The following is a 12243-nucleotide window of genomic DNA, read 5'->3' on the forward strand; positions in this document are numbered from 1 at the left end:
CCAGAGATGTGTTTTAACACCTCTGAACTGCCTGTTAGAAAATATCTAAAAATAGTGTTGATTAGATTATATTACCTACATTGTGGAAACAGGCCCTTCGGCCCAACAAGTCCACACCGCCCCTTGAAGCATCCCACCCAGACCCATCCCCCTATAACCCACACACCCCTGAACACTACAGGCAATTTAGCATGGCCAATCCACCTAGCCTGCACATCTTTGGACGGTGGAGGAAACCTGTGCACCCGGAGGAAACCCACGCAGACACGGGGAGAATGTGCAAACTGCACACAGACAGTCGCCCGAGGCTCCATGATTGAGTAGATTCAACACTGAGGTTGACAGATTTTTGGGTTCCAAGGGAATGGGATAGGCTATGAGAATAGAGTTGATAGAACATAGAACATTACAGCACAGTACAGGCCCTTCGGCCCTGGATGTTGTGCCGACCTGTCATACCGATCTGAAGACCATAATACCGATCTGAAGCCCATAACGATGTCGAATATCAGCCTGATCTGACTGAGCAGGATCATGAGACTATACAGTACTTGCCTTAAACCTCCTCAAAGGATTCAGCCATTCCATTGGATGCTGACTACTTCTGAACGATAAGATGGGACCAAATCAGTAAGTGTTCCCTGGGCATGATTGTGAACTCGGGATAAGATATCTTTCAGCAAATAAACCTCTCACTCTGTTGAATATTTGAAATCTGGTTCTTCCTTTACTCTCTCATGCTCTCTCTCTCTCCCTCTCTTTCATATAGTTCCCCCTGAAAAACCTACCAACATTACCTGCTGGTCAAAGAACACCAAGGACCTCACCTGTAAATGGAACCCAGGGGGCGAGGGTGAATCCTTTCTTCATACCAACTACACACTGAAGTACAAGTTACGGTAAGGCAGTACAGGTGGGAGTCCTGCTGCTTTGTTGGTTAACACCCAGATCAAAGAACCCAGACTGAACAGACTCAACTTAACATATTTTAATGATTAGTAGAAAGTAACAGCCATTTATCTAATTAGTCAGCGATAGAAAGATTGGCGAAATAGTGAGGAATGTAGATGCATAATTACAAGGGACATCGACAGATGAAATCAGTGGATAAAACTGCAGCAGATGAATTTCAACAAGGAAAGTGAGATCATTCAATATGGACCAAACAAGGGCACACCTGAGTGTTATTTAAATGCTGAATATTTAGGAACAGTGGATGCCTACAGAAATGTAGGTGTCCATGCACACTGATCACTGATGGAGTCATATATAACTTAGACAACACCTGAGGTGGCTGTGACCAATTGTGGGGACTGAACTGCCAGAGGAAGTGGTGGATGTGGGTACAGTTACAATGTTTAAAAGATATTCAGATAAGGACACGAATAGGAGATGTTTGGAAGTATATGGACCAAGCACAGGCAGGTGGGACTAGTTTAGTTTGGGATTATGATCAGCATGGACTGGTTGGACCGAAGGGTCTGTTTCTGTGCTGTATGACTCTATGACACTACACCTTTGAAAGGTAAATAATACCGGTCTTGGAAGGAATGTGGTACAGGGTATGTTACAAGATGAGATGATATAAACTAGGTTTATGTTCCATGTAGAGAGGGTTATGGGGTAATGTGATTGAATTTTCTTTTAGCAATCTGAAAGAATGTATCTGCATGAGTGGAGAGCATGTTTTTCCACTGTCTGGGGAGATAGTGGGAAAGGAATCACAGTGGAACTATTTGAGTGAGAGTTAGCACAGGGAAAGTAGGATTTGAATAGTTGGAGCGATAATAGGAACTGCCGGTGCTGGAGAATCCAAGATAACAAGGCCTCCTACCCTCCTTCGACCTCTTCATCTCCAACTGCCGTCGAGACATTAACCGCCTCAACCTCTCCACACCTCTCACCCACTCCAACCTCTCCCCCGCAGAACGGGCAGCCCTCCGCTCCAACCCCAACCTCACCATCAAACCCGCAGACGAGGGTGGCACAGTGGTAGTATGGCGCACTGCCCTCTACATCGCCGAGGCCAAACGCCAACTCTCCGACACCACCTCCTACCGCCCCCTTGATCATGACCCCACCCCTGAGCACCAAACCGTCATCTCCAACACCATTCATGACCTCATCACCTCTGGGGACCTCCCACCCACAGCCTCCAACCTTATTATTCCCCAACCCCGCATGGCCCGTTTCTATCTCCTTCCCAAAATCCACAAACCTGTCTGCCCTGGTCGACCCATTGTCTCGGCCTGTTCCTGCACCACCGAACTCATCTCCACCTATCTGGACTCCATTTTCTCCCGTTTGGTCCAGGAACTCCCCACCTACGTCCGTGGCACCACCCATGTCCTCCACCTCCTCCAGAAACTCCAATTCCCTGGGCCCCAACACCTCATTTTCACCATGGATGTCCAGTCCCTATACGCCTGTGTTCCGCATGCAGATGGCCTCAAGGCCCTCCGCTTCTTCCTGTCCCGCAGGCCTGACCAGTCGCCCTGCACCAACACCCTCATCCGTCTAGCCGAACTCGTCCTCACCCTCAACAATTTCTCTTTCAATTCCTCCCACTTCCTACAGACAAAGGGGATGGCCAGGGGCACCCGCATGGGCCCCAGCTATGCCTGCCTCTTTGTAGGTCACGTGGAACAGTCCCTCTTCTGCACCTACACAGGCCCCAAACCCCACCTCTTCCTCCGTTACATTGATGACTGTATCGGCGCTGCCTCTTGCTCCCCAGAGGAGCTCGAACAGTTCATCCACTTCACCAACACCTTCCACCCCAACCTCAAGTTCACCTGGGCCATCTCCAACACATCCCTCACCTTCCGGGACCTCTCTGTCTCCATCTCAGGCAACCAGCTAGTAACTGATGTCCATTTCAAGTCCACCGACTCCCACATCTACCTAGAATACATCTCCTCCCACCCACCCTCCTGCAAAAATTCCATCCCCTATTCCCAATTCCTCCGCCTCCACTGCATCTGCTCCCAGGATGAGGCATTCCACTCCCGCACATCCCAGATGTCCAAGTTCTTCAAGGACCGCAACATTCCCCCCGCAGTGGTCGAGAACGCCCTTGACCGCGTCTCCCGCATTTCCCGCAACACATCCCTCACACCCCGCCCCTGCCACAACCGCCCAAAGAGGATCCCCCTCGTTCTCACACACCACCCCACCAACCTCCGGATACAACGCATCATCCTCCGACACTTCCGCCATCTACAATCCGACCCCCCCACCCAAGACATTTTTCCATCCCCACCCCTGTCTGCCTTCTGGAGAGACCACCCTCTCCGTGACTCCTTTGTTCGCTCCACACTACCCTCCAACCCCACCACACCCGGCACCTTCCCCTGCAACCGCAGGAAATGCTACACTTGCCCCCACACCTCCTCCCTTACTCCATCCCAGGCCCCAAGATGACTTTCCATATTAAGCAGAGGTTCACCTGCACATCTGCCAATGTGGTATACTGTATCCATTGTACCCAGTATGGCTTCCTCTACATTAGGGAAACCAAGCGGAGGCTTGGGGACCGCTTTGCAGAACACCTCCGCTCGGTTTGCAATAAACAACTGCACCTCCCAGTCGCAAACCATTTCAACTCTCCCTCCCATTCTTTAGATGACATGTCCATCATGGGCCTCCTGCAGTGCCACAATGATGCCACCTGAAGGTTGCAGGAACAGCAACTGATATTCCGCCTGGGATCCCTGCAGCCCAATGGTATCAATGTGGACTTCACCAGCTTCAAAATCTCCCCTTCCCCCACTGCATCCCAAAACCAACCCAGTTTGTCCCCTCCCCCCACTGCACCACACAACCAGCCCAGCCTGTCTCTGCGTCCCTAATCTGTTCTTCCTCTCACCCATCCCTTCCTCCCACCCCAAGCCGCACCCCATCTACCTACTAACCTCATCCCACCTCCTTGACCTGTCCATCTTCCCTGGACTGACCTATCCCCTCCCTACCTCCCCACCTATACTCTCTCCACCTATCTTCTTTACTCTCCATCTTCGGTCCGCCTCCCCCTCTCTCCCTATTTATTCCAGTTCCCTCCCCCCATCCCCCTCTCTGAAGAAGGGTCTAGGCCCGAAACGTCAGCTTTTGTGCTCCTGAGATGCTGCTTGGCCTGCTGTGTTCATCCAGCCTCACATTTTATTATCTTGGAATTCTCCAGCATCTGCAGTTCCCATTATTTCCGAGATAAAAAGGTGTCGAGTTGGATGAACACAGCAGGCCAAGCAGCATCAGAGGAGCAGGAAAGCTGACGTTTCAGGTCGAGACCCTACTTCAGCTGCTTGGCCTGCTGTGTTCATCTACACCTTGTTAGCTTTGAATAGCTGGAGCTGTTTAAAGAGGCAACAGAAATGATCACTGAAAGCGATGCTGTTGTTGGGTGGCCATGAACTTTCAAAAAGCATTAGATACAACGCCACACAACTGGCTTGTGAGAAAAATAGCTTATGGAATAAAAAATACAGTGGCAGCACAGATACACAATTGGCTGAGGGAGAAGATATTGACGCAAATAATCAATGAATAGTTTACAGGCTGGAGAATGCATTGTAATGAATTCCCCAGTGGTTGATATTGGGACTCTTGCTTTTCCTGATATATATTAATAGCCAAATTCAAATTTGAAGATAAATCTGAAGATTGAAAGCATTGTAGGCTGTGCGGAGGACAGTAAAGAATTCCACATGGGCAGTGATAAGTTGGTGATGTGGGCAGATGTTTGGCAGAGGAAGTTCAAAGCAGAGAAGTGTAAGGTGATGCATTTTGATAGGAAAATCAGAAAAAATTAAATAAAGGGTACAATATGTAATAGGGTGCAGGAGCAGAGAGACCTGGGTGTGTAGGTGCACTGATCATTAAATGCAGCAGGAGAGTTGGAGAGCAGTTCATATAACAGTGTTCTCAGCTTTATCAAAGGTGACGCGGAGTACAAAAACAAAGAGGTTATGACGAACTTATACAAGACACTTGTAAGACCTCAGCTAAGGTGTTATGTACAGTTCTGGGGTGTACCACACAAGAGGAAGAATGTGAATGTATTGGAAAGAATGCAGAAGAAATTCAGAAAAATGATTCCAGGGATGAGGAACTTACAGTGATGAGATAGATTGAAGTAGTTAGGACTATTCCCCTTGGTGACAAGATTAAATGTGCTGGAAACAAAGTGAGTTGAGGCATTCAAAAGGTCATTGGATGATTATTTGAATAGAAACAGTGTACAAGGGTGTGGGGAAGAGGCGGGAGACTGGCACTGTGAAAGTCTCATTGGAGAACAAGTGCATCCTTCATCGCTATAACAAGTCTGAGAACCTGAGATTTAACTCAATGGGCTGTACACAGTAATCTTGATTTTGTGCAACGGTGCAAAGTGGGCAATGATAACATTGGTGGAAATGTAAATGGTGTCATGTGATTTGTGTTACCAAGTCAATGCCACCTATTTCATATTATTATTGAGCCAGGAGCTGCCCCTACGACTCCATGATTATAAAGTTTGTGACATTGCTGTCCTCAGCTGGTACGGTAAGGAGAACGAGTGCCAGGAGATGGCCAGAGCTGGACCAAATTCTTGCTACATTCCCAAGGATCTTGCCCTCTTCACTCCGTATGAAATCTGGGTCGAGGCATCAAACAAATTGGGGACTGCAGCTTCTGACATCCTCTCTCTGGACATCCTGGATGTGGGTAAGAGACGTGGATGAAGTGTCCAATATATGAATGGAGGCATGATTTGAAATGTCAAAACATAAATGATCCAGGGCCACCCTCCCCCTTCATACATACAGTCAGTGCTAGGACAGCAGTCCCCTGTTTAACACAGAGAGAGAGAGAGAGAGAGAGAGAGAGGGAGACACACACATACACACACACACACACACACACACACACACACACACACATACACAGACACACACACACACACAGACATGCGCACACACACACACACACACACACACAGACACACACACACACACAGACACACACACCAAGACACACACACACAACAACTGAGAGAAACAAGCACACGCGCACACGTACACACACACACTGAGACACACACACACACACACTCACAGACACGCACACGCACACACACACACGCACGCACGCACACACACACACACACACACACACACACACACAGACACAGACACGCACACACCCACACACACACACAGACACACAAACACAGACGCATACATATACACGTACACATACACACTCAGTCAGTGCTGGGCTATTTCGTTTCTTACACACACATACACACTCAGTCAGTGCTGGGGCGCTACACATTGCACTAAAACAGCTGCATCGTTGTCTATTGTTTGAAACAGTTACCACGGATGCTCCATTTGATGTTCAGGTGAACCGTGTTGGTGATCTGGAGGACCAGCTCAGTGTCCGATGGAGCTCTCCGCCTGCATTGAGAGATTTCCTCTTTCAGGCCAAGTATCAGATCCGGTATCGTGTGGAGGACAGCACGGAATGGAAGGTAAAAGGGCCTGAGGCACTGACCAGGGGTGGGATAACTAAATGAAGGCACATGGTTTTAGATCCTCCATCAGGGAGGGGAAACTCAGCCCAGATTCGAGATCACCATCTCTGTCCAGGACCCCAACCCTTGTGCGTGACTAAAGATGTGCCTGTGACCTTATTGATGTGCATTAATACACATGTGTACATGTGTCTGAGTATATGCAGGCCATGCGTATACATAGGTAATTAGCCGTGTGTACCGTACATTTACTTTACCCGAGGTTGAACTCAACTGTGATGGCTCCTATGGTCCAACATCCTGTTGCTGCTGAGTGCCCAGGCCTGCAGACAAGCACTGACTGAAGTAGCAGCAGGGATTGCTCTGTAAATCCCAGAGGGAGGAAGAGGACAGTGCTGATGGAGCCCTGGCACAGCACTGCAGGTTCCACTCAATGTGCACAGGAGTGGGAGAGGAGACCTCAGTCTGTCCCAACATTTGATAAATAGCAGCTGATCTGGATCCTAGCTGTGTACCCACCCTGGGACTATATCCACTAAATGCCTCACCCATCAAAACCCAGTTGTCTGAAATTTCCTGTAGCCTAAACGGTGTATTGAGGGCAGAGCTCCAGATTTCTGCTCCCTTTTGTGAGGAAAAAAATCCCTGATAATTCCCCCTTTCGTATTATTGATTCTTGCCTCTTGTATTTTGTTCTCCCTTCTTTCACTTTTTATTTTTTCTTGTTTTTTTGAATTTATTGCTCATCCTTAATTGTCCTTGAACCGAGTGGCTTGCAGATAGCAATCAACCTCATTGCTGTGGGTCAGGAGTCACATTCTTTCCTTAAAGGGCACTAATGAATTAGATGGGTTTTTGATAGTTCACATGTCCATCATTGCTAGCACTAGGTTTTAATTCCAGTTGCATTTAAATTCCCCGTCTACTACGGTGGGATTTAATACCAAAATCTCCGAAGTATTAGCCTACAAACAACCAGCTAAGCACTATCACCACGTCTGCTCTGGATTCTATTACTGGAGGAAATCATCTCTCTCTATCGACCCTTTCAGGTCCTTGAGTCACCATAAACATGGCAATTGGATCACCCCTCAGTCTTCCAAACTTGATTGGTGAATAAAACTATTAGATATAAGAGCTGAAATAGCCCATTCTGCACCACCATTCTCTCATAGAACGTAGAACAGTACAGCTCAGTACAGGGCTTCAGTCCACGATGTTGTGCCGACCTATTATCCTACTCTAAGATCAAACTATCCTGCGTACCCTGCCTTGTGGTTGATTTTTTTTTCCTGCCTTCTCCCCTTAACCTTTGATCCCCTTCCTAATCAAGACGTTCTCTGCTCACATTACTTAACCCACTCTCTGCCACTTTGTAACTGCAGGTAGTGGATGACATTGGAAACCAGACGCTGTGCCGACTGGCAGGGTTACGACCGGGCACTGTATATTTTGTGCAGGTGCGTTGTAACCCTGTTGGCATTTACGGTTCAAGAAAAGCTGGGATTTGGAGTGAATGGAGCATTCCCACGGCTGCCTCCACACCCCGGAACGGTGAGGCTTTCCTTGCACTTTCCATTTTCTGAATATGACAGAAAATCAAAACTGCGGGAACCTGAATCCATAGCACAGGCAGATCGCAAATTCAACAATAGGCAGGCAGACCAGAGGGGGTGACGTTGCAGTTAGCGTAAAAGGGTTACAGTTGATGAACTGCTGAAGATTAATTCAGGGATAGTAAAGGTGCTGTGTATACATTTAACTCTATGTAACGCAATGCTGTACCTATCCTGTGAGTATTTGATGAAGACAATGTAGAGAGAGCTTTACTTCAAGTTTACATGAGGAAAGGGAGCTTTACTCAGTATCTACCCCATACCGTATCTGTCCCATGAAGATGGATGTCCCTATTTGATGAAGACAACGTAGAAGAGCACTACTTTCAGTTAAAAGAGTAGTGGAATCTTTACCCTGTATCTAACTCCATGCTGTGCCTGTCCTGGGAGTGTCTGATGGAGATGGTGTCAAGGCAGCCTCATTTTCAATTTAAAGGAGTAGAGAGAGCTTTACCTGTCCTGGGAGTGTTTGATGGGGCCAGTGTAGAGGGAGCTTTACTCTGTACCTAACTCCATGCCGTATCTGTCCTGGGAGGGTTTGATGGGGACAGTGCAGTGGGAGCTTTACTCTGTACCTAACTCCTTGCTGTACCTGTCCTGGGAGTGTTTGACGGAGACAGTGTCAAGGAAGCTTTTGTGTTTGGTTTAAAAGAGTAGAGCGAGTTTAGTCTGTTTCTAACCTGTTGCTATACTTGTGGGACTGTGTGATGGGGACCTTGCAGACTTAGCTTTACGTTCTGTTTGAAAGATCAGAGAAGGCTTCACTTTCCCTTTTAAAGAGGGGGCTTTATTTTCAGCTTAAAGCACAGAGGAAGGGTAGAAGTTTACTCTATCTAAACCTGCGCAGCCCCTGCCCAGGGAGTATTTGATGTAGATAGTGTCTAGGGTGCTCTACTTCCAGTTTAAAAGAGAAAATTGATCTTTACTGGGTTTCTGACATGATGAGAGGCAGCATAAGCAGACAGGATAGTGAGTTTTCTGGGTCTTTAATGATGTGATGGTAGTTTTGATCCTCAGTACTGTATGGGGTCTTTCCACAATGTGACAAACAGCAATGCTCCCTGGTGTCTTGGCAGAGAGGTCGAGTGGCACGTGTTACCAGAAGAGTGGGGAGAGCAGCTCCAATCTGCGGCGTGAGCTCAAGCAGTTTTTCGGCTGGGTTAAGAAGCATGCCTATGGGTGTACTGCTCTGAACATCAAACTGTACGACCAGTGGCGTGTGTGGCTGCAGAAATCGCACAAGACACGGAACCAGGTACATACACAACTGACAGCATCTGGCTGTAGTGTGCTCATACAACTGGCAAACACTGCAAAAACCTGCATTTGCATAGTGCCTTTCAATATCTTAGGGCTTTGTCACCAATGATGTCCCTTTCTGAAACTGTAGCCATGGTTGGAACATAGGAAATATGGTTACCAAGTCGTGCAAAGCAAGATCCCACTGATGGTAGTGTGTCGGAGATGACATAATTATATAATTTCTTTCAAAATTAGTTGAGGGATAAATATTGACTAAAAGAGAACTCATTTGTGGAATAGTTCTCAGCAGATCTTTCACTTCCATCCAAAACATCGGACTGGGTTTGCTTTAATAAGGACAGTAGCTCTGACAGTACAACACTTTCTTTGCACTGCATTGGGAATGGTCAGCTTCAATGATAGGCCTCTGGGATGGGGCTCAAACCCAATGCCCATTAAGCCCATGTTGAGCAGCTACAGAGCACCACAGTCTGGTGCTGAGTGCTGCTGAGGCTGGGCCCAGCAAGGGCAGGTGGGCTTATGTTTACCTTCAAGCTTCTGGGCTCCAGTGAAGGAAGAAAACAGCAGATTATAGGTTGTTGACTTGCTCGCTGAGCTGGCTCATTTTCGTTCAGACGTTTCGTCACCATGGCTGGTGGCATCATGATGGCAACAAGTCAACAATCTCACTCATAACCTGAGCTACAAATCTTTGCTAAAGCCTTAAACAGCAGATTATAAAAAGTCACCACTATTTTCACCAACACAAATCCTCTCTCGTTCTCAGCCATCATTGACTGTTCCGCCCTTTCTCTTCTCCCAGAACCAAGAAGTCGCCGTTTTTGTCGGACTACAGGAAGGTGAGTGAGATTAAGCTGGTAAGTGAGCGACTACTATAACAGATCAGTTAACAGAGAGAGAGAAATCAGAATTGACCTTTCAGATTCAGTGGCCTTTCCTCAAAACCTAATTTTTCCCACTGGCCTGCACTCCTTCCCACAGCTCATCAAATATTTCTCCAAAACCTCTTTGAAAATGACAATTGAATCTGCTTCCTCTTGGGCAGCATGTTCCAGATTTACTTGCTGAGTACAAATAATTATGACCAACTCCCAAACCCCTACTGTTCTTTTGCAAATTCTCTTAAATCTGTCCCCCCTCTAGTTACTGACCTTCCTCTCACTGAAAATAGTTCCTTTTTATTTATGCTACTTTAACCCTTCATGATTTTGAACACCTTCTCAAGTCTCTCTTTAAGCTTCTTCAATCCTGAAACATGAAAAATAGAAGCCAGAGGGGACTGTTCAGCCCATCAAATCTGCTCTGCTATTCAATATTATCCTCTATCTTAACATCATAATTCTGCTCACTCTGCCATACCCCTTGCCCGCCACCCTATTTCTTCTCATCCTACTATGTACCCTGAGACCATGGACCCTCAGAAATGGATAAATAACACCCCCGTCTTCAGTCATAGAATAGAACACCCTACAGTGTGGAAGCAGTCCATTTAGCCCATCAAGTCCACACTGATCCTTCAAAGAACATCACACCCAGATCCCACACCCCTACCCCATCCCTGTAACCCCACACTTCTCACAGCTAACCCACCTAGCCTGCACACCACGGGTGATTTAGCACGGCCAATTCACCTAACCCAACATTTCTGGAATGTGGGAGGAAACTACAGCACCTGGAGGAAACCCACACAGACACAGGGAGAATGTGCAAACTCCACACAGTCAGTCTCGCGAGGGTGGAATCAAACCCAGGTCCTTGGCGCTGTGAGGCTGCAGTGCTAACCACTGAGCCACTGTACCACTCAGTTTCTAGGAAGCTTCTTTAGCTCCTCCTCACCACAGAAGCTCCACCTAGTTTTGTGTTATCAGCAAACTTGGAAGATTACACTTGATTCCCTCATCCAAATTGTTAACATTGTGAACAGCTGCAACTCAATGCATTCAGCACTTTCCCTACAATTGCTGTCAGGCAAATAAGCTTGTAATTTCAGTTTTTATTTCTCTCTTTTTTTAAATAGTGGAGTTACATTCGCTCTGCTAAAACCTGCCAGAATCCACAGGATTTTGAAAGATGACAAAAAATACATCCAGAAGTTCCATGGTCCCTTCTTTCATAAGAACAAAACAGAAGCACAGCACAGGAACAGACCCTTTGGCCCTCTAAGCTTGTGTCAATCATCATGCCCTAACTAAACTAAAAAACAAACTTTCTGCCCTTATGATAACGGGACCTGCAGATGCTGGAGAATCCAAGATAACAAAGTGTGAAGCTGGATGAACACAGCAGGCCAAGCAGTATCTCAGGAGCACAAAAGCTGACGTTTTGGGCAGGACCGAAACGTCAGCTTTTGTGCTCCAGAGATTCTACCCTTTCTGCCCTTATTCAGTCCATATCCCTCTATTCCCTCCCTATTCATGTCACCATCCAGATGCCTCATAAATGTCGCCAATGAGCCTGCTTCCACCACCTCAGTGTGTTCCAGGCTCCTACCACTCTGTGCATGAAAAACTTCCCTCGCACATCTCCCTGAAACTTTCCCTCTCACCTTGAACCTGCACCCCCCTTGTAATTAAAACTTCAACCCTAGGGAAAAAGCCTCTGACTATCCACCCTGTTCATGCCTCTCATTATTTTGTAGACCTCTATCTGGTCTCCTCTCAGCTGCTGTCTTTCCCATGCAAGCAATCTGAGTCTTTTTAACCTTCCCTTGAGACAGGGCAACATCCTGGTGAAAGTTCTCTGCACTGTTTCCAAAACCTCCACGTCCTTCTGGTAGTGTGGTGACCAAAACTACTCACAATACTCCAAATGCGGCCCAGTGAGGGTTTTATGCAGCTGCAACATGGTTTA

The 12243-nt window shown here is 47.2% G+C and overlaps 1 protein-coding gene across 5 annotated transcripts in view; it reads left to right on the forward strand.

The window, feature by feature from the left end:
* crlf1b (cytokine receptor-like factor 1b) overlaps positions 1-12243 on the forward strand; it is a 55558-nt gene that overhangs the window by 41507 nt on the left and 1808 nt on the right. For 2 of the 5 annotated variants that reach the window (XM_048559750.2, XM_048559754.2), the window contains exons 3-8: positions 770-899; positions 5534-5703; positions 6354-6511; positions 7900-8068; positions 9207-9385; positions 10160-10232. In XM_048559750.2, coding sequence (XP_048415707.1) covers positions 770-899; positions 5534-5703; positions 6354-6511; positions 7900-8068; positions 9207-9385; positions 10160-10232 — 879 coding nt within the window. Of the gene's footprint in view, positions 1-769; positions 900-5533; positions 5704-6353; positions 6512-7899; positions 8069-9206; positions 9386-10159; positions 10251-12243 lie in introns of all 5 variants that reach the window. The other 3 variants (XM_048559751.2, XM_048559753.2, XM_048559752.2) reach the window with 3 other exon arrangements.

Source organism: Stegostoma tigrinum, chromosome 30 (genome assembly GCF_030684315.1).
Source record: "Stegostoma tigrinum isolate sSteTig4 chromosome 30, sSteTig4.hap1, whole genome shotgun sequence".
Classification (NCBI taxonomy): Eukaryota; Metazoa; Chordata; class Chondrichthyes; order Orectolobiformes; family Stegostomatidae; genus Stegostoma; species Stegostoma tigrinum.